General features: G+C 49.2%; 1 protein-coding gene across 4 annotated transcripts in view; it reads right to left on the bottom strand.

Moving 5' to 3' along the window:
- SYTL4 (synaptotagmin like 4) overlaps window positions 1-19,300 on the bottom strand; it is a 26,305-nt gene that overhangs the window by 3,594 nt on the left and 3,411 nt on the right. The window contains exons 1-15 of one of the 4 annotated variants that reach the window (XM_019536454.1): window positions 14,679-14,800; window positions 10,719-10,879; window positions 10,231-10,446; window positions 9,409-9,518; window positions 9,065-9,170; window positions 7,724-7,837; window positions 6,701-6,830; window positions 6,489-6,579; window positions 6,127-6,230; window positions 5,631-5,717; window positions 5,008-5,186; window positions 4,641-4,743; window positions 3,142-3,303; window positions 1,561-1,663; window positions 856-955 (exon numbers count right to left, since the gene is read on the bottom strand). In XM_019536454.1, the coding sequence (XP_019391999.1) occupies window positions 856-955; window positions 1,561-1,663; window positions 3,142-3,303; window positions 4,641-4,743; window positions 5,008-5,186; window positions 5,631-5,717; window positions 6,127-6,230; window positions 6,489-6,579; window positions 6,701-6,830; window positions 7,724-7,837; window positions 9,065-9,170; window positions 9,409-9,518; window positions 10,231-10,446; window positions 10,719-10,828 (1,715 nt within the window). In that variant the 5' untranslated portion in view covers window positions 10,829-10,879; window positions 14,679-14,800. Of the gene's footprint in view, window positions 1-855; window positions 956-1,560; window positions 1,664-3,141; window positions 3,304-4,640; window positions 4,744-5,007; window positions 5,187-5,630; window positions 5,718-6,126; window positions 6,231-6,488; window positions 6,580-6,700; window positions 6,831-7,723; window positions 7,838-9,064; window positions 9,171-9,408; window positions 9,519-10,230; window positions 10,447-10,718; window positions 10,880-13,588; window positions 13,690-14,678; window positions 14,801-19,300 lie in introns of those variants that run through there. The other 3 variants (XM_019536453.1, XM_019536452.1, XM_019536455.1) reach the window with 3 other exon arrangements.

Here is a 19,300-nt window from a genome sequence, read left to right as displayed (position 1 = left end):
GTCAGGCCACAGCTGGAGTACTGCATCCAGTTCTGGGCGCCGCACTTCAAAAGGGATGTGGACAACATGGAGAGGGTCCAGAGGAGGGCCAGTCGCATGATCGGAGGCAGCAGGGCAGGCCCTACGAGGAGAGGCTAAGGGACCTGGACCTGTTCAACTTCCACAAGAGAAGGCTGAGGGGGGGGATCTAGTGGCCTGTTACAAACTAGTCAGGCATTGCAGGAGTCCCTGTTCCCCCAAGCACTACCAGGAGTGACTAGAAATAACGGTCACAAGCTGGCAGAGGGTAGAGTTAGGCTAGATATCAGGAGGCACTGCTTTACTGTCAGGGCAGCTAGGATCTGGAACCAACTTCCAAGGGAATTGGTGCTGGCTTCTACCCTGGGGATCTTTAAGAGGAGGCTAGATGTACACCTTGCTGGGGTTATTTGACCTCAGTACTCTTTCCTGCCATGGCAGGGGGTCAGACTTGATGATTTGCTCAGGTCCCTTCCGACCCTACCAACTATGAAACTATAGCTGCTGACCTTGCTGGGTGCAGCTTCTGGGCAAACTGAAGACTCAAGAAGCACTGAATACCTACAGCTCTACCTAGAGCCCATGGAAGTGAGCTAGGGCAGACATGCCCCTTCGGCATGCAAAAGAAGGTGGTAAGAGCATAGGTCTGACAGGGTGACTGTACAGCCCTTTTCCAAGCCCAGGCCAGAAGAGGACAGACCTATTTTTCCTAGACCTGAGCTGCTCCTCCCCCAAACAATATCCAGGTTGTGGTACCCAGAGGAAGTTTCCTTTGTGTTTAAGTCACTTGTAGCCTCCCTCCAGTTCCTCAGTACTTAGCATAGTACTAGTACTCACCCCTTGACAAAGCTATCAGAGGTCCCACAAGATTTAGCAGCTGTCAAGTTCTTGGCTTCCTTGATCCAGACTTGAAGTTCTCCCCCTTCCTCCCATTTGCCTGGAAGAGAAATCACACAATCCAAATGTGCAGTTTCAAGAAACTGCACATTTTCAGCCAGTTTCTCCCCAAAACACACCTACAGAAGGGCAAAGCCTGGCTCACACTATTCTTCTCTGTAAAAGACCCAGGTCCCAGCATGAGAAGTTCCATCTGCCTCTGGAACCAGTAACCAGCATGCCATGCTGGGGCCTGGTCTTAGAGGAAGTGATCCACACTTCAAGACTAGTGATGCAGCATTCTGCAGGGAAGAGATCCGATAACCCTGGTCTATTTGATGCCAAAGCTCTGCTGCAGCAAGAAGTCCATTACTGATCATCCCATGTCTAGACAGAACGGAAAAATATGACCTACAGCAATGCCAGTACAGCCGGTGGCTTACATTCCAGGCACCATTTTCTTGGTAGAGCTGCATGGCTGAGCAACTACTTAGGTTCCTGCACACAAGTGTGCATAGTTCAGTGTTTCTGAAGGAATGCTGGGTGTCTGCACACTGGAATCGCACAATGGAGAACAGTTTACATAGCATCTGTGCCATGCTGTTTTGGGTTTTTTTTAATGCATTACATTAACAGCTTAGTTTTAGAGCTCAGACAGATACTCACCCTTTCTGCTAGTGCTTGCTCCCAAGTGTTTGGCAGATGGGATGTATTTCATGGAAACAACCAGCTCACCTTTATACTGTGGGGAACTGGAGTCAGCGCCAGCCTGGAAGATGGGTAAAATAGGGAAGGGTAACGCTAAGTAACATGCACTAAAGAAAGGCTGTCCAACTTGTAAATGACATAGGAAGCCCTCCTCCCCCACCGCTACACTGAGCGGGATGGGCAGTGCCCTCCCATAGCTCACCAGCTGTGAGCTCCTCCATCAATGCAAGCTGGACCACTCTGCCTCAACCTGTGGGGAGCCACAGGAAGTAGAAGCTGAAGGAGGGAGTGGAAACCTGGAGACCCCAGCTGCAGAAGCAGCCAGAAGTACAGGGAGCAGCAGCTTACTAGGAGTATGGAGGCTGCAGATTAAGCCCTCATGGGTTGCATGCAGCCCCTAGACCACCAGTTAAACATCCTTTAGTGCAAGGCTGTCCAAGAGTTCATCAAGTACAACTGTGCTGAGTCAGGGTATGGCCTAACAAGTATACAGGCTAAGTGTCTGGGCTGCTTCCTGCTCATAAAACATTCTAGCAAGCTGGCTGGCATGAATAGTTTGACTTGTCATAGGGTAGGAGCATGCATGCCAATTTAAACTGAAACTACTTCTATAGTTTTATTCAGGGGCTTGCTGCCCTGATCTTAAGTTTTCACTAGCTGCAGGATAGGAACAGACCTATAAAAACACCAGAGCAGATTCAGTTTCATCACAGCAAGCTCTTGCCTCCTTCTGAAGTGGTATAAATGGAGGAGCAAACAAACCTGGTTCTACTGTATTTGGCTCAAAGACAGTACCTGCTCAAGTGGCAAGACCCCAGGGACATATTTTGGTTAAAACTTCATCTAGTTGGGGGAAGAGATTCAGTGAAGCCAGCACAAAGTAGGACCTAACCTGGTCTTACTACACATGCTACCACCACCCAAATGTTCTCTTGGGTGTGGAAGTTGCCAGAAGACCCCTGGACAGCAAGAAGCCTCCAGCTCCAGAAGAATAACCGCAGACAGCCAGGGGCTTCACTTCTACTGCCTGTGCAAACATGAGTCTGCAGTGAAAATGAGAGCAGCCTTTCCATCATCATTCCATGCACCTAGACTAGATCCAAATAGTTTCTATGGAACTGTCTCTCATTTAACTAGGTTGAATTGGACGCTTCACTACTTGAACATTTCATAGGGAACCACTCCTATCCTGGAGCTCCTCTGGAATGGTGAATTTCTGAACAATGATGCCCAAGCAAGGACACTTTACAGTGGTGGGAACACTCATGGTGTTGGCACAGGACGGGGGTAGAGAAACACTAAGAAGCACAAGTGATTTATCCAGCCACAGCACAAGACCTGAGCCCTCTGCATTCTCTTTTGGGTCCTAGTCATTTAGCAGTGACTGGAAAGGAGAAGTGAAGGAAAGACAGTACCTCCTATCCAGAGGCACTGGCCAAACAAGGCAAGAGCACTGGCTGTGGGGAGTAGTTCCTTGTTGCGGGTGCTGGAGGAATGGGAGGCACAGGAGATTACTCGGGCAGGCAGATGCATCCATACCTTGCCATGCAGGGGAAGACACTCTTCCAGCTGGCTTTCAAAGTTCCAAGAATTCATTGGGATCTCCACTTCCCCCAGGAAGGTGTTTCGGCCAAAGCGATCATGGTGCCAGACTGAGAACTGCAAGGTCCTTCCGAGGAGGAGGGACTTGTTAATTTCATACTGTGAAAAGGTAAGAATAGACACAGGAAAGCAGGTGATGACTTTTGGGGCAGCTACAACCATTCCTGATGCTGTCAACATTAAAAACATGCCATAGTCAGCAACAAAGCTTTCCACCCCGCTCCTGGGATGGTACATATGGGTATTGCAGCCTTCTGCTGTGAGGAGGATGCCAAGCTAAGCTACCCAACTGCAAGAACTCCAGCAGTCCAGCCTCACAGAGACTCAGCACATACTTTTCAACAACAGCAAGCGTGAGCCTGAAGCTCAGTAGGGGAAAAGCAACTTGGGTCCAGGTAGAAAGCTCTGAGTTTTCAATGAATCTAATACTGACATTAAGATGCAAGGAGGTTAAAACACCTGCTCCATGCTGACCCAGACATGTGCTTTCTGTGTGGGAGCTAGTGGGTAGGGAAGCTCCCTCACCCCAAACCCAGTCAGTCACTGTGCCAGGAAGCCCCAGACTCCTCTAAGGGGCTTCCCAGTGGGAAAGAAGTCTGGATACTGGCAAGAACTCTGCTTAAATCAATGTTTGTGCACAAAGTCTTGACCTCAGGTGGGTACAATGCAACAGGAGTGGAAGACATGGGAAGCCTCTGCACTTCCTAGGACCATTTCCTTTCTGGATTTCCAAGCCAGAGCCAGTTCTTTCCGCTGCTGCCATTTGGGGGTGGGGAGCATCCATCCCTTCCCACCCCCCATTGCCTTTTCTGTATCACAATCAGCTGCAGCAGGGACTGAATGGAGTGTGCAGTGGCAGCTGGGAGGGGCCCATTAGAAAACAGTTTGTCAGGGACAGGAGGCTGTTCTGAAATGTGTCATTGCTGAAGGCGGGGGTACAAAGCAGCTAGAGGAAGCCAGAGCATGAGAACACAGGCCTGGGCTGGGAGGTCATGAGCAACAGGCACAGCTTCAGGCTCTGACAGTGTACATCCATATTGCTATGGCAACAGGAGTAATAAAACCACAATGACTACAGCAGGATGGACTTGCTGAGATTTTTCCTCCATCCCAGTTCCAGGCCTCTGAGAATAGAACTTTCTACAGGATCTTCACACTAACCAGAGCACTACACAGGAGGTCAGCACCAGCAGCTCCCTTCCCACAGCTACATCTAGGAGGGACTGTTTTAATTCCCCCCCCCCGCCCCCAGATGAAAGGATCCAGTGAGTGAGCAAAGAGGGACCCAGAGGATGGGTGCCTCAAGAGGCAGTGGGGCCACGAGTTTTCCTCATTGCATCTCAATCTGGACCGTGCAGCTGCCTCATCCTGTGAGCTTTTGACCAAGTTCTCCAGAGCATGCAGAAGACAATGCACCCCCAGTCCCACCAGCTCACCTTGAGGAGTTCATTGTACAGGGGGTTCACAGTGTTGCGTTTGATGGTCGTCTTGCGCTTGCCTTGCCGGGATTTGTCAGGCAGGAGATAAGTCTTCACATAGCTGAAGGAGAGGAGTAGGCAGTGGTCACCCACATCCAAGGCTTCTTCCTCCAGGACCAATACGTTGCCCCTGCTTCTGCCCACCTGACACAAAGCCGGCCTCCTTCCTCCACCATCCCCACCAGGCAGGAACACTGTTCAGCTCATGTTTCTTTTCCCAGGTTCAGTCCTGTCCTTTGCCTGCCATACTGCAGAGCCAGCCCTTCCCCCAGCCCCTGCATCAGGCAGCCCTACCCAGCCCCAACCCTGCTTTCTCAGGTCTCACGGATTGGAGCGCTTCTTGGCCTCATCGGCATACGCCAACTGGTGACACTCCTTCACTTTGATAAGAAGGGTCTGTGTCTGCAGCTCATAGCTCAGAGAGAAGGCGATTTCTCCCGTGACAGAGACACTGCCAAAGTCACCAGCCTCACTGTAAAGGCTAACCATGCTCCCCAGTGTGCTCTGAAAAACAGACATGGTAACCCTAAACCACTGCCCAAGACCGCTTCAGGCAGCAGTCTGCTCCCCTCTCACTTCCCCCATACCAACACCCCACCAGCAAACTGTTTCCACCTTCCTCACTGCAGCAGGTCCTAGCACTGAACGATCTGCCCTATCCCTCTTATCTCCATCTTTTCCTTCCCAAAGAAAGGATTTCTTTCCTGTTCCCCAGTCAGTCTCCTGTTATAACAGATTGCTTTTTACACAAAAGGCCCTTGAAAGCTTCAGACACCATTTCAAGTATTATGGGATGGAAGCAAAGCAATTCAAGTTTGAGTTACAAGTCACTGGAAGGGCTGGGCATGGCATATTGGGCTCTGACCACAAGCGTACTGCCTCCTTGCGTGGAAGTATTTCTGCCTGCAGCCCTAAGAAGTGCAGAGCAGCAGGGCCTTAGAGACTCACTGAAGAAGTGCCACTCCGTATGCTGTTCCTGGCTGTCCTCCGGCGATGAATCTCAACCAGGTTGTCAATGTCTTCCTCCTCCTCATCCTATAAAGAGACAAAACCATCCAGACAAGTAGAAAAACACCAGTTCTTATGGAAGCAGATACAGCCACTGAGGGTCTTTATCCAATACACCTCATATCAGGGAAAATGCCTCTGTTTGGCAGGGAACTGGAGACAGAGAAGAGCAGATGATTAGAATACAAGTTCTACCCTCACAGCCTCTGAAGTGAGAGCTTTACATGGCAACTCAAGACTTAAAGCCATCTCCAGATTCACCCAGAAGTCAATTCAGTCTCACACTGCAGTTCTGCTGGTTGAGATGGAAGGAGGGGAATAGAATCGGGGAGTGACTCCACTCAAGTCCCAAGATCCACAGAGGATAGTAGAGTTCAGGGGGCACTACCCTACCTTAAGCAAAACAAGTTGACCATACAGAGTGAAATGACCTCACCATTTCAGTGTTGAGGCCTGGAACAGACTTGCTTCTATCTCCCAAAGAGCCAGTCTCACTTCCCATGTCCTCTGGACACAGATCAATCACTGACTTGGTGTAGTCTGTGACAAAGTCAGGAAAAGAAGAATACAGTCCACATGTCTCCCACCCAAGGGTCACAGCATTTTGAGCTGGTTGTGCTCAGTCATCCACTGATACAGGCATATTCCATAGCAGAACTGCTCCCTTGTTACAGAGGAAACTGAGACAGAGGGGAAGCAGTAACCCAGTAAGCAGCAGAGGTGAGAATAGAAGAAGCCAGATATCCAGGCAGAGAGCCCAACAGTACTAAGCCCCTCCCACTCTGACAGATGCCTTACCTGCAGGCCTCAAAATCCTCCTGGGATTCTTCTTAAATATGGTTTCATTCTCATCTGCAGAAACTCCACTTTGGCTTTCCAAATGAACTCCCTAAGAAGGAACCCCCCACCGCAGATTATTCAGAGGAGGAATGTGGCTTTGCAGAGCTCCTGACCCCAGACCCTCCAAACAGGGGAACTCTACTGCTCAAGCAGGAGTAAACAGTGCATACATTTTTCAAGTCAGAGGGATGAGCATCTCTGGAGTGAATAGGAACTGTTAAAGTGGATACAGCGGACCCTGCGGGACCTGGTGTTTGCTTTCCCTCCTGGAGCGAGGCAGCTTTATCCAAAGAATTTCTCCTGCAGACAATACAAAGAAAAGTCAATCTTGGCCTGTCTAGATATAGCATGGGAGCTCCTTGCCAGGGGAGACAGGAAATGCTGCCTAGTGACCATGAAGTTATTGACTAAGAACTTCCCTCCCTCAAAAGCACTGAAAACAGCCCTCAAGTGAGACTGCTTAGCTGTGATGCTTCAATGTTGCATGCTGGGCAGGTTAAGTGAAGGAGCTTAGGGCCCTTATCTACCTAGTGAGCTTTACTGCTGCAATGTGCGTCACAGCCAGACTCAAGGTACTTGCTACTAACAGCAGTGCTACTGCAAACAGCACAGAATACACCTTGCTCCTCCCATAGCAAGACTAGAAGTCTAGGCCCCTCAGGGTGCCTTGATGCTCTGCAGGACCTAAGACACAAGCCAGTTCTGGACACAGAACCAGCTGCCAGCTCAGAAGGACCTAGGCACAGGAAAGCCTGTATTGTCTTTTTTTTTTTTTTTTTTTTTTTTGGGGGGGGGGGGGGTGTTAACTGCCTGCAGGGGGAATCATTGCCAAGTCCCAAGAACATGTGACAGATGATGAAGCAGAGGCTGGTTCATGGCTTGCTTTCAGACACCCCAATACTAGCTATTTCTAAAGAAATGAGCTTCTCTCCTACCTCAAACTGAATGGATTCTCTAAACTGCCATTCAAATAGGTGGAGGGAAGAAACAAAGATGTCAGCAGAGGAGACAACCCAGGAGCTGGAAAGAGGACATACCCGACCCCACCCAGGGCAACATTTCTGAGCCAGTCTCAAGGGTCCTGGAACCTCACCAGCTTATTTCTCATACAAGTCCCATTGCCCTCTAACAAGGACCTTCAGGCTTGACTACTGGCACTCCCCTGCTACAGCACAGGTACCAGATCTTCTAACCTGGAGCTAGCAGCCATGCCAGTGGAGCCAGGTCTGTACCCATCCAGGCTCATGTTTTCCATGGACTCCGTATCACTCTTTGCATCTCGTGGAACCGAGGCTTCAGAAGGCAAACTGAAGAGACAAGACTTATGTCTGTCAACTGGCAGGGAGGATCACTCAACTGCAGCACAAGAGGCAACCTCCACCAAGACACAGAAAGAAAGAGAGGGGGGCTGGGCTGCCAGCCAGTACCTTATTAGTCATGCTGGTGCTGCTCCCTCCCTCCCCAGAATCTGGGGGAGGACACTAGATACTGACCACAGAGAAATTAAGGAGGCTCAAGCCACAGCTTATAAAACAGGGGATTTACCATTAAAAAGCAATAGATACAATTAAATCCATCTGAATTGGCCACCATAATGATCACAAAAAGCTAGGCTGGTTTGGAGATCTGCTAAAGCCCTTGGGAAGGCTCCCCTGGCGGGATGAGGTGTGAGAGAAGTCAGTCATCAGTGACAAAGCTTAATGTTTAACAGTATCCAAGAGATCCCTGAAAGTGAGTATCAAGAAGCAGAGGCAGCTTCCAAAAGGCAGTATCTACTTCCAGTGCACCCACAGTACTTTATAGTTATGGATACACTCCCATAACTGAAGTCATTGGACTAAAACACATCTCCAATGGTTCATTCCTTCAGGGGCAGCAGACCACAGTTCAGCTCCAAGCCATGTGATCAAGGGTCACTTGCGACTGGGGTGGTATGAAGGTACTGCACAGCAGTGAGAAGTGACAGAGAAAAGAGTCTACGGTTGCCTGGTTGTGCCTGCATCTCACATACCAAGGAAGGCAACACTAGTGGATGGGCCTGCCTGAAGGAACAGGGCTGGACTAATGGATAAAGTGTACCCCTTCCACAATCCAATGCTCTGCCAATCTTGGAGGAGATATTGGAGAAGACAAATCAGGGCCAGGAAAGTCTGGAACTACATCCTCCCATACCAGTGGTAAGGCAACCCAACGCATCAAGTTTTAAGCAAAGAAAAGAGCTTCTGCAGTCAGTCATGCGTTTGGCAAGGCTTAGGTTCTATTATTATTTCTAGTATCAGTCACCCCTCCCTGAACCAAAGTCAATGCTACCTTCTGCTACTGTCAAGGCTCTCTTCCCTGAAGACACTAGCCTTTCTTATCTCACTGTACTGCTCCACGCACATGGAATGCAAGCTAAGCTGGGATGCAATTCCCAGGTACCAGGGAAACAAGAGGGTGGGAAAGCAGGTACATAGGAAAATTCTTGAGCTGAAGAGTGCCCTTTCTCCCTGTTGGGAGAAACGGGGACTTTTGCAGAGCAGACATGGCCTCACCTGCGTCCCTTCCGTCTGTCCTGGGGACTCTTCTGCCGGGTGGCAGGGGAGTTCTTGGGATCAGCCTGCTGGAGAAGCGTTTGCCCCACCGTCTCCCTTTTGCTAGCTGAGAGAGAAGGAGGGACACCAGGCTGACCCCAAAGCTGCCTAGAAACCTCCCACATCCAAACCCATCATCACTCAGGGACAGCCAAACAAGAACCCACCCCCACCTTTAAAATTGGAGAGCCCTCAAAGGGTAAAATAGGAGTCATTTGCAGGGTTACACTGCACAGCCTATTACCCAGCCCACACTGATGCTCTCCAACATGGACCTCTCCCCTCACCAGTGCGACTGCACCTACCTGCAGGTTTATGCCTAAGAGACAATCGCACTACATCACTCCCCAGCCTGTTTGCAAAGCGATTGACCCGCTGATCATAAAACCAGTCGCCAGTTGCCTTCTTCAGCTCTCTGCCAGGGTAAAGGGGAAGTTAGAGGCTGCTCTTACCATACACAAAGGTCAGAACTCTGCCCCATCACTCTACCAGCCCAAAAGGGAACATTTAGGCAGCAACAGTACAGAGACAAGATCCCAGTCTTATGAGGCTGACATGCTAGCTAACACAGCTTATGGACTCAACTGCCCCAGAGCCAAGAAGCCAGGGTCAGCCCCAGCAGGGTTAGCCAAAGTCACAGCTTTCATGGAGAGACAGGAATAAGCAGATTCTGGGTGCAAAACCTGCATGAGACTCTCCCAAGGAGCTGCAGCCGAAGCAGCTGTGGGGCAAACCACAGGAGAGAGAGGAGCAGTCACAAGGAAAACAAGACATAGAGGGTAAGGCAGGGGAAGGGAGAAGTTTGCATCCTGCATGTGAGGAGCAAGTGGGGGACAGAAGCATGGTCTGGACAACATGGGACTATGAAGTCCAAGACAAGGAAAGAAAGGAACAAGATAGGACAGACCCAAGACTCCTGGCAGAGGAAATGGAGAAGGGCAGGTTCTAGAGACAGAGGAAGTCATGAGGACTTTGTTGCATACAGGAGGAAGAGGAGGAGTGGTGTCTGTCGTGGCACTGGGGTTACAAGTCTGGATGGCCACTGGTGGGGAGGGAATAGGCAAGGAGACAGCAGTGGTCAGGATTCTGAAGTGCTCAGCACAGCCTCCTCACAGGCTCACACTCACGCCTCCTTGATGCAGACTTTGCAACGCCAGGTGCTGTTGATGCTGTAGGAGCGGCAGTCCCGACACACCAGGTGGTTGCAGCCACGACAGGTATTGGCCTTGGGGCTCACTCGGCCCAGGCTCTGCTGGCACCGGGCACAGGTCCGCTCGCTATAGCGCTGGCTACTCCTCTTGGCCCCTTTGCGCCGGATCTCCAGCAGCTCATTCTTCAGCCGCCTGCTCAGGCCCAAAAGCCAGGAATAGTTAAAACTCAGAGAGAAAACCCCATGACACCAGTTGATACAACCTCTTCCTTAGAAACCAGCTTGAGCAAGGCTGTGCTGCCTACCCCATTCACCCTCACCCAGGAAGGTGGACACATAGTACATCATGCCCAGTTGCATGATCCCTGACCCCCCTCTACCTTGCCATTGTTGGCAAAACCTAACAGAGCAGGATCTGAAGGGGGAGACTGAAGGACAAGTTCTGCCTCCCCTCCATGCTCTCACCTGATCCGCCTCTCTTCAGCTTTCCGCAGCTCTTCATCCCGCTGTAGGACCTGCAGGATCAAATCCCTTTCCGTGTCCGACAGGAAAGACAGGTCAACAGCCTCTGACATGGCTTCTCTGGAGCCGCCTGCCCTTTTTCAAAGCAGGTGGCCTCCTCCAAGCTAGAAGCAAACGAGCAAGTTCATATAGTCAAGTGCTACACTGCTGCATGCCTCTAGCACACACTGCACTGGTCTGAGCAGAGACCCTCCCCAAACCCCCAAATGCAGTCAGACTGACCCAGTACTTATCATAGGTTTGGCCCTGCAGTTCCTTCACCTCACAGCAAGTCTGTCTACACAGAAGTCCATGTTGCTACATGCATCAGGCTCTTCATCTCCTCCCCCTCCATTCCTGGGGCACTGCTTCTGCTGCCCTCTCAGCTACCTACAAGGCACATCAGTGTGTTCTGGCACTCCAGTACTTTGCACGTGCCTGAACACACCCTTGGGGGAGCATTAGGCAGTTATGTCAATTCACCAACAGGCTTGGGGGGGGGGTGGAGGTTGCCCCCTGCATCCAACATTGTCAGGACCATTGGCAGGGGGGGAGGGGAGAGCAGGAATAGGATGGAATAGATTTTAGAACTGGCGCTGCTCCTCCCCTTTCTAGCAGCTTGAAAGTGCCTGGATAGTCATGACTTTCTAAGCTTCTGATCTTCCCATACCTGAAGAAGCTACTGTGCATCTAGTGAACTAGCAGTACTTTTAGCCTGTAGATTCTAGCCCATGAGGTTTCTCCCTTTGGCCCCATTGTTGGGCAGGACTTGGAACAGATTTTTTTTTTTTTTTAAGTCTCCCATCCAGAAGCTGCAGAGGCAGCAAGGAGTGATAAGCAGTTGCTTGTGCTTTATAACAGACTATCTACAAAGCTTGCCCTGATCAAGTTGCTTTCTTTCCCAGAGCAGTACAATACATCACACACTGCACAGAAGGAGCAAGCCAGGAAGAGCATTTAAAAGCATCCGTCTCCCTTTGGCTCTGAAGTACACACACATTACAACCCATTACACTGAAAAGCAGCGCTGCCACTATGTTTGTCAGTCTTAACTGAATCACTTCCTGAACTGAGCTCCTGCTGTTCACAGAGCATTGCTTTCAAGTACAACCAGCAGAAAGTTTGCCTGTCTGCAATGCTGTCCAGAAGGGACCTTCCTGCTTCCTGAATGATACCATAGCCATGGCTATGGTTACAGACCCACTGAGATTCCACAGGACAACAGGAATTAGAGGTCACTGGAACAGGAGGCAAGTCTTGTTTTAAGACGTATTAAACTTAGTACCCCCTCTTTCTATTTTTTAATTTTTAAAAGGACCAGCATGAGATACAGCAGAGGCTTGGTAACAGCACGAAGTAAAAGGTAAACCCACTGTTGAGGACTGCTGTTCTCATGGACACCAAGCAAAACTAAGTTGTTGTGTTAGAGTTTTACTGTACCCCATGCAAAAGCTTCTGAAATGCAGTTTACATATTGTGTGTGTATAAAGAATCAACTCCTATGAACTCCCTTGCCTGATAATCCTTTAGGGTACCCTTAAAGTTTCTAGTTCAATTTTCTCTGACTTTTAACTAAACAGCCACTATCTTCTCCCCACCCCATTTTCAGTCTAAGTAATATTCTTAAAAAAAAAAACAAAAAACAAAAAAACCCACAAAAAACCAACAGATGTTCTATGGGACTAGGTTCGGAATGAAAAACCCAGTTTAACCTGGAAGTTTTGCCTCCCCTATTATTTTCAAGTTAAAACAAAAATAATCATTTAAAAAACCCCACTGAAATCACAAGAAATATTACCCGAGTTTTAAAGAACTCTCTGACAGTTTAGATGATTGTGCTAATGTATGTGATAAATGGAAAATAAAATGGATAATTGTATTATTGTTCTTATGGAATAAGATGCAAAACAGAAAATAAAACATCTACATTTAAAATTAAACAACCACACATCAGGTGCTCTTCATTCAGACTGCTAAATTTAACAGGGGTTTTAAAATTGACCATATTTCTTTAAAACAGCCTTGTTCTATTAATATGGACCAAAACTAAAAACCATTTCATACAGAATAAAAGACTAGACCTAGAAACCCAAGAACAGGAAAGAACTAGCTGGTATACTAAAGAAACCTATTCCAGCAGTTTCTTCAAAGTCTCTGAAATAGTCCCACATCCAGGAATGAGACTCTAAAGTGTGCTCCGTACAGCCTCTCTACCATCAAGTCTGTTACCACAGTAAGCAAAATATAGCAGCGTTTTCTACTGGCTCAGGTTAACCTGCCTACCCTGCCCTACTTCACCAATAACAAGTCCTACCCAGGGTACTGCCTCTGGCTCCAAGTGCCACAACAGAATTATTTCTGTGCTTAGATTTCCCTCCTCCTGACATCCCACTGGATCCATCAGCCACAACGATTTTAGCTAAAACAAAGGGGTAGTAGATCACATCCAGAAGTACAGCCATGCTGGCCACGTCCATGCTCAGGGCATCCCCGCGTTCTGGGGACCCTGGTGAAAGACAGGAGCTTCGATATCCCAGGAGACAAGTGGATTGAAGTGCAACGCCTCCGTGTCTTGTCCCCTTTCCAGCGTGGCAACCCTTAGCCGGATGCAGGGGCCATTTGCAAATGCAAACAGCCCTTAGCCCGAGAACGAGGAGCAACGCCCCAGGCTCCGCTTCCTTCCCACCCAGGTGAGCTGCGCCCTGCTGCAGGCAAGAGCCAAGCGGACCCGGCCGGGAAGCGCCTCCCTGGCCTCGCGCTCCGGCCGCGGGGAGCCGGGCGGGCCCGGCCGGGCTCTGAGCTCGTCCTGGCGCCGCCCGCACCCGCCGCGGTACCTGGGAGCTGGGGCCCGGCTCCCCGCGGTGCTGCGGCCGCCGGGGCTGGACCGGGCCGGGCAGGACAGGACTGGAGCAGGGCGGAGCCGGCACCGCAAGGAAGCAGCGCTCGTCTCACCTGCCCCGGCCCTTAAAGGAGCCGCGGCGGCGCTGCCCGGGGCACAGACTGGGCTCTCTCGGGCCCGCCCCGCCTCCTGCCGGGGGCGCGGTGCGGAGGTGCGCGGCGCCCGGGGACCTCGGCGTCGCCGCTGCCCGAGCCGGGCGCTCCTCCCGCCTCTACCAGGAGTAAAACCCACCCACCCGTATCCTTGCCCGGGCCCGTCCGCGCCACCCCGAGCTGGGCCCTGTTCCCTTCTGCCCCCAACATCCTGCAGGCCTCCCCAGCCCGGCAGAGGTGTGCCACTGCAGCCCTTGCTTCTCTTCTTGAAATAAAAGACGGAGAAAGAGCACAGGGCTGGACCCACTTAGACCACCCAGGGTCGGCTGTGTAGCTCCCACCATCCTGCAGGCTCAGGGCTGCAAACAGGTCCAGACCACATTTGGGGTTTAAGATGCAGCTGCTCCAATTGTCCAGTCCTGAGCCTGAGCCCCAACTTGCGCCAGCACAGCTCATCTCTGCCTCACCCACCTGTATCCCCTCTTCTGTGAATCTAAGTGCTGGTTGAGAAAGGAGAACCTATAGGAGTCATGACAGACAGCAACTGCATGCAAGGTCCCAGGTAATCCCAGAATCCCAGAGAAGCATGGCTGGAAGGGACCTCTAGAGGTCATCTAGTCCTAGTCCTACCGCCTGCCTGAGGCAGCCTCATCCCCACCCAAGCCAGTCTATACAATCCATAATCTAATTTAATCCACAACCTAAATTTATCCATAATCTAAATTCTACATAAGGCTATTGTCAACCCTGACACAACACAGACCTAACACCCTACCCTGCCATCAGTAAAGCAGGGGAACCATGGTAGCCAATGTCCCACATCTATGAGTCGTCAGTATGTGCTCAAGAGGTCCTGGGTAGAGGTCCCCTGCTACAGAGGAAGGCAAAACCCCCCCACAGTCCATACTAATCTGACCAAAATTCCTTCCTTACCCCAAATATAAAGTTTTACTCTGAGTACAAAAGCAAGGCACTCTAGCTGTGAAGGAAAGGCTACAGCAGTCTTCTGAGGAGGGAATGTGGAGCAGGTATAGCAAGGTGATATATCCCTTGTACTAGTCAGACCGCTACTAGGATGCTGCATCCAGTTCTGCTGTCCCAACCTTAAAAAAAAGTTGCAAAAATCTCAGTCTTGAAAAGAACTCCAAGAATAATACAATTTAAAACAGAGACTTGAGAGGCTCACTTTATTCAGTTCATTAGAGGTTAAGAGGTTAGTCAACCATGGTCTACTTACACAGGGAAAAGGTAACCAGTACAAGAGGGCTTTTTAATGTAACATAAAAGCTCAACAAGAACCAATGGCTGAGAACTGAAATTAGAATAATTCACTCTAGAAATAAGGTGCAAATTAGTAATGGTGAGGATAAGAGGCCACTGGAAGTTTGTCAAGGGATGTGACAGACCCTATCATTTGAAGTGTTAAAATCAAGATTGGACAGCTTGTCAGAGAGACTGCTCTGATCTACCACAGGTTACTAGGTAGATAAAGGAATTCTGTGGCCTGTACCAGAGTTCAGACTAGATGTTCTCAGCCATCCCTTCTGGCCTAGAAACTCCTCTGGATTTGAGGCAGCTCACAGGTGGCTGTCCTGTGAAAGCCAGATAGTATTAGCAAGTACAAATGAGCTAACACTCAGTAAGTAGGTTAGTTCTTGGCTAAGAGCTTCCACGGCTTTCACAGGATAAGTGCTGAGATGAATCTGGCTCCCAGCCATGCCACTCCTCACTAATGAATTCTGCTGTTGTTTTTTAACTAACACAGTTTAAAAACAAAAGGATGGGGGGAGAGGATCAAAACACTGAGTAGCATTTAAATCATTATTTGTGGTCTCAATTGTTTTTTGAAGAAGTTAGAGGACAACAGATCTCTCCATTAAAGGGCAACTGTAAATGCTGGGTTAATGAAGAAAAAACAATCTGGCTTCTAACACTTCAGAGCGGGTCCTATATGCCTTAGGTGCATTTGTGTTACTTGCACATAGAATGAGGGCCAATACCAGACAGAACTCATGTGTTTGTTATTTATGTTCACTACTTCAATTTATTCTTTCTTTTATATCATCATACACTTGCTATGTTGTTTTAATTTTGCATAGGCTTGTGGACTGGATAATCTTATTGTGCATTTTTTAGCAAGAATTATATATTGTATAAGTGGCTCCATTATTGTATGAAATTGTTACTGTACTGTTTTGGTGAAAGACATAAATCTACTACTACTACATGGAGCAGCACAAGTAGAAAAGAGGAAAGATGAATCCTCACGGGATCAGTACCAGGGATGTAGCAGTGAAACCAAAAGCATGATAGCGAGACAAGGCCCCATCAAGGGTCTATGTGCAACCTAACTTTTAGAGTACAAAGGAAAGGCTCTGTACAAATCTGTAACTGATTTGCTGTGCCTGAAGTGACTGTACCACCAGCCCTATCAGTTAGCTTGTGTATTTGCTTAATAAGATCTAATTTGCCTACTGACTGACTCCAGCCTTTACTTTCTCCATGGAGAGCAGATTTTTGGCAGCACAATAAGCTCACTCTCAAGAGGCTGCATTATACCCTTAACATTGGTTTGTCAAACACTCTATCAAATTCTTTAAGAATGTCTTTGCCTTCAGTTCTGTAAACAAGCTAGATGCCCCTTTGACTATCTGTATTTGTGGGTTGTTGTTTCATTCAGATACACAAGGGGCTGCTCTATTTTGAACTCAGGAGTAGAACTGGTGTGACCTTACACAGACTTACCAGAGTGGCTTTTCCACACAGCTCCATCATAAGTCCATTCTAGGAAACAAGCTAAGGTTTCGGTTTTAACAGTCTGTGGTTACTGGTCTTTCTATGCCTGCTTGTTGTAATAAGCTCCTACAGATTGTGGTCCTCTGGGTTATAGGGTCATGGTGAACATTCTCACCAGATACAATCAGTTTCTTTTCATATACGAGGGAGGAATAGGAGTCTCATGGCAAAAATGTTCCGACTGACAGGCCCCAGATGACCAGCATGTGGGAATGCAGCAGGCTGAGGCTCCATCCCCTTCTGCCAAAGCAGATCTGCATCTGTGACCAACTTTTCCTGAACAGACAGGAAGTCTGCTGAGTTTCCCCTTCCCCTTTGCCTGAACTGATAATATTCTCCATACATGCTCTTTTCTAGACTTCTAGGAGTTTTCTGGAGCCCCTCACCCCAGATTTGCAGTTGCCTTATACTCTGACTTGCAGGTGGTTTTACACTGGAAAAAGGGCCTGAAGTACACAAGTGATTTCTGAATTTTGAAACCCTCCATAACTGGGGCTGCTTGGATCCTGGCTATGAGTTCAGCCACAAGAGATCAAGCATGACATTCAGATCCAGGCCCCAGATCTAATTCCAGCCTGCCCTGCCCTAACTCTGAGGGTGGCCAGACCCAAGGTTTTGGCTCAGATCACTTTGCCCTTTGCCCTGCTTTCCCAAGGGTGATTTGCTGTAGGACTTGTGGTTTATTTGCATGACTAGTACTGCAGCAGAGCTAGAGAAGGCAACTCCTCCCAGACAGTGCACACAGCTCACTGCAGAAAAGCTAATCTGGGTGGGGTCAGACTGGCCTGCAGAGCTCACAGGCTCCAGAGAGGAACAACAGGAAAGCTCAGAAAAACCTCTTCTTGGCTGAACCCTTCAGCAACTCCTACATCCTGATCTGTGTAAACCCTGACAAAGAGGAAGGGGAAACTCAGCAGAACACCCCTGCTGAGAGGGGCCAGAGGTGGCTGCAGGGCACTGCTCTGGGGTTCAGTGACACACCCTGTTGTGCACAGAACAAACGCAAGGCTGAGCAAAATGAGTCACTCTGGTCTGTACTGGTTTTATCTATATCTCAGGGGACAGCCCTCCCAGTACACATAAAACCACCTTGGCTGGGAGTGCTCAGCCTCTGCTGTTTTCCTACAGGTCACAGAGATAAGATAAAGGCAACAGGAAGCACATAAAGGTTTTTGTGTATGGAAGGAGTCATAGCTAAAGGCACTTCCAGGGGCTCCTTCTCACACACTTCCCTCTTTCCCCCAACCAGACCTCACGGCCAGAAGGATTTCCTGGAATAAGTGAATTGCTAGGCTGGAATTTGCTCAAGAGCGACACAGGGAAGTTACACAGGGCTTGGGGGGATGCTGGTGAGGAGAAAGAAACAGTAGACAGTTGCAAGCTAAGAATTTGGCACATCCAGGCCAGTAGCAGCCGAGAGATATTAGCCAGGCCCAAATTTGCATAAACAGCTGGCTCTGGGGTACAGCCCTGGTCTGCAAAACAAGTCAATCCACAGAGGGATGGGGACACGCCAAAGCCAGGATGCACTCACTTGTTATTTGCACTGCAACTGGCTCTAGTCTGTGCCTTCAGCCCCATACTCCCTCAGAAACAACACTGGAGATGGAGAGCAGCTGTACTCTTTTGAAAAGAATAGCTTTGTACAAGCTGTTGAGCTTGGCGGTGATGTGGGTGTGATGTCAGGGTGACCTCCATCAGTGCAGCAGTGCTGGGGTCATGTGCACACAGGAGAGGAAATGCCTAAGCACCCTCACTATGCTAATGCTCAGGCAGCAGGAGCTCACAGAGAATCAGGCAATTCTCCACAGGCCTGACCTGCCGGACTGCACTAATTTGGCTCATGTGCATGTAATGCTGAAAGTACCTGAAACAGCTTGTGCCCTTGTATACACTTAAGCAACTTCCACTGTCCAGCTGGGGTTACTTGTTGATTGCTTACTATGGGAGTCTCATTTTAGTGAATGCACTGCTTATCAGCAACTTGCCCAAAAGCATTCCTGGATGGCCTAAATCTGCTTGAAATGAATGTCTGCCAGCTGGAGTCCACACCAGCAATACAGTGCAGCTTTGGATTGCCATTCAGAATGCAAGGACTACTTCAGGCTTCACAAGCAAGGTCAGCTCCCAGACTACTGCACCTGGCAGCACAGTTTGGGGAGGTGGTAAGCAGCCAACAGTAGCCAAAGAACAGGTTAGAGAATCTATTTCTAAGCACCTGAAAGACAGAGTAGTTATTAGGAACAGTCAGCATGGCTTCACCAAGGGCAAGTCATGCCTGACCAACCTGATTGCCTTCTATGATGAGATAACTGGCTCTGTGGATGCGGGGAGACCAGTGGATGTGATATACCTTGCCTTTACCAAGGCTTTTGATATGGTCTCCCACAACATTCTTACATGCAAGCTAAGGAAGTATAGACTGGATGAATGGATTGTAAGGTGGACAGAAAACTGGCTGGATCATTAGGCTCAGACAGTAGCAGTCAATGACTCCGTATCTAGTTGGCAGCTGGTATCAAGTGCCCCAGGGGTCAGTTCTCGGCCAGTTTTGTTTAATATTTTCACCAGTGACCTGGAAGATGGTATGGAGTGCACCCTCAACAGGTTTGTAGATGACATCAAGCTGGAGGGAATAGTAGATATGCTGGAGGGTAGAGCTAAGATTCAGAGAGACATTAACAACTTGAAGGACTGGACCAAAAGACATTTCATGAAGTTCAGTAAGGATAAGTGCAAAGTCCTGCACTTGGGAAGGA

Source organism: Crocodylus porosus, unplaced genomic scaffold (genome assembly GCF_001723895.1).
Source record: "Crocodylus porosus isolate Cpor-Errol unplaced genomic scaffold, CroPor_comp1, whole genome shotgun sequence".
Taxonomy (NCBI): domain Eukaryota; kingdom Metazoa; phylum Chordata; order Crocodylia; family Crocodylidae; genus Crocodylus; species Crocodylus porosus.
The sequence above is the reverse complement of the archived record's forward strand: the minus strand, read 5'-3'. Positions and strand labels throughout refer to the sequence as shown.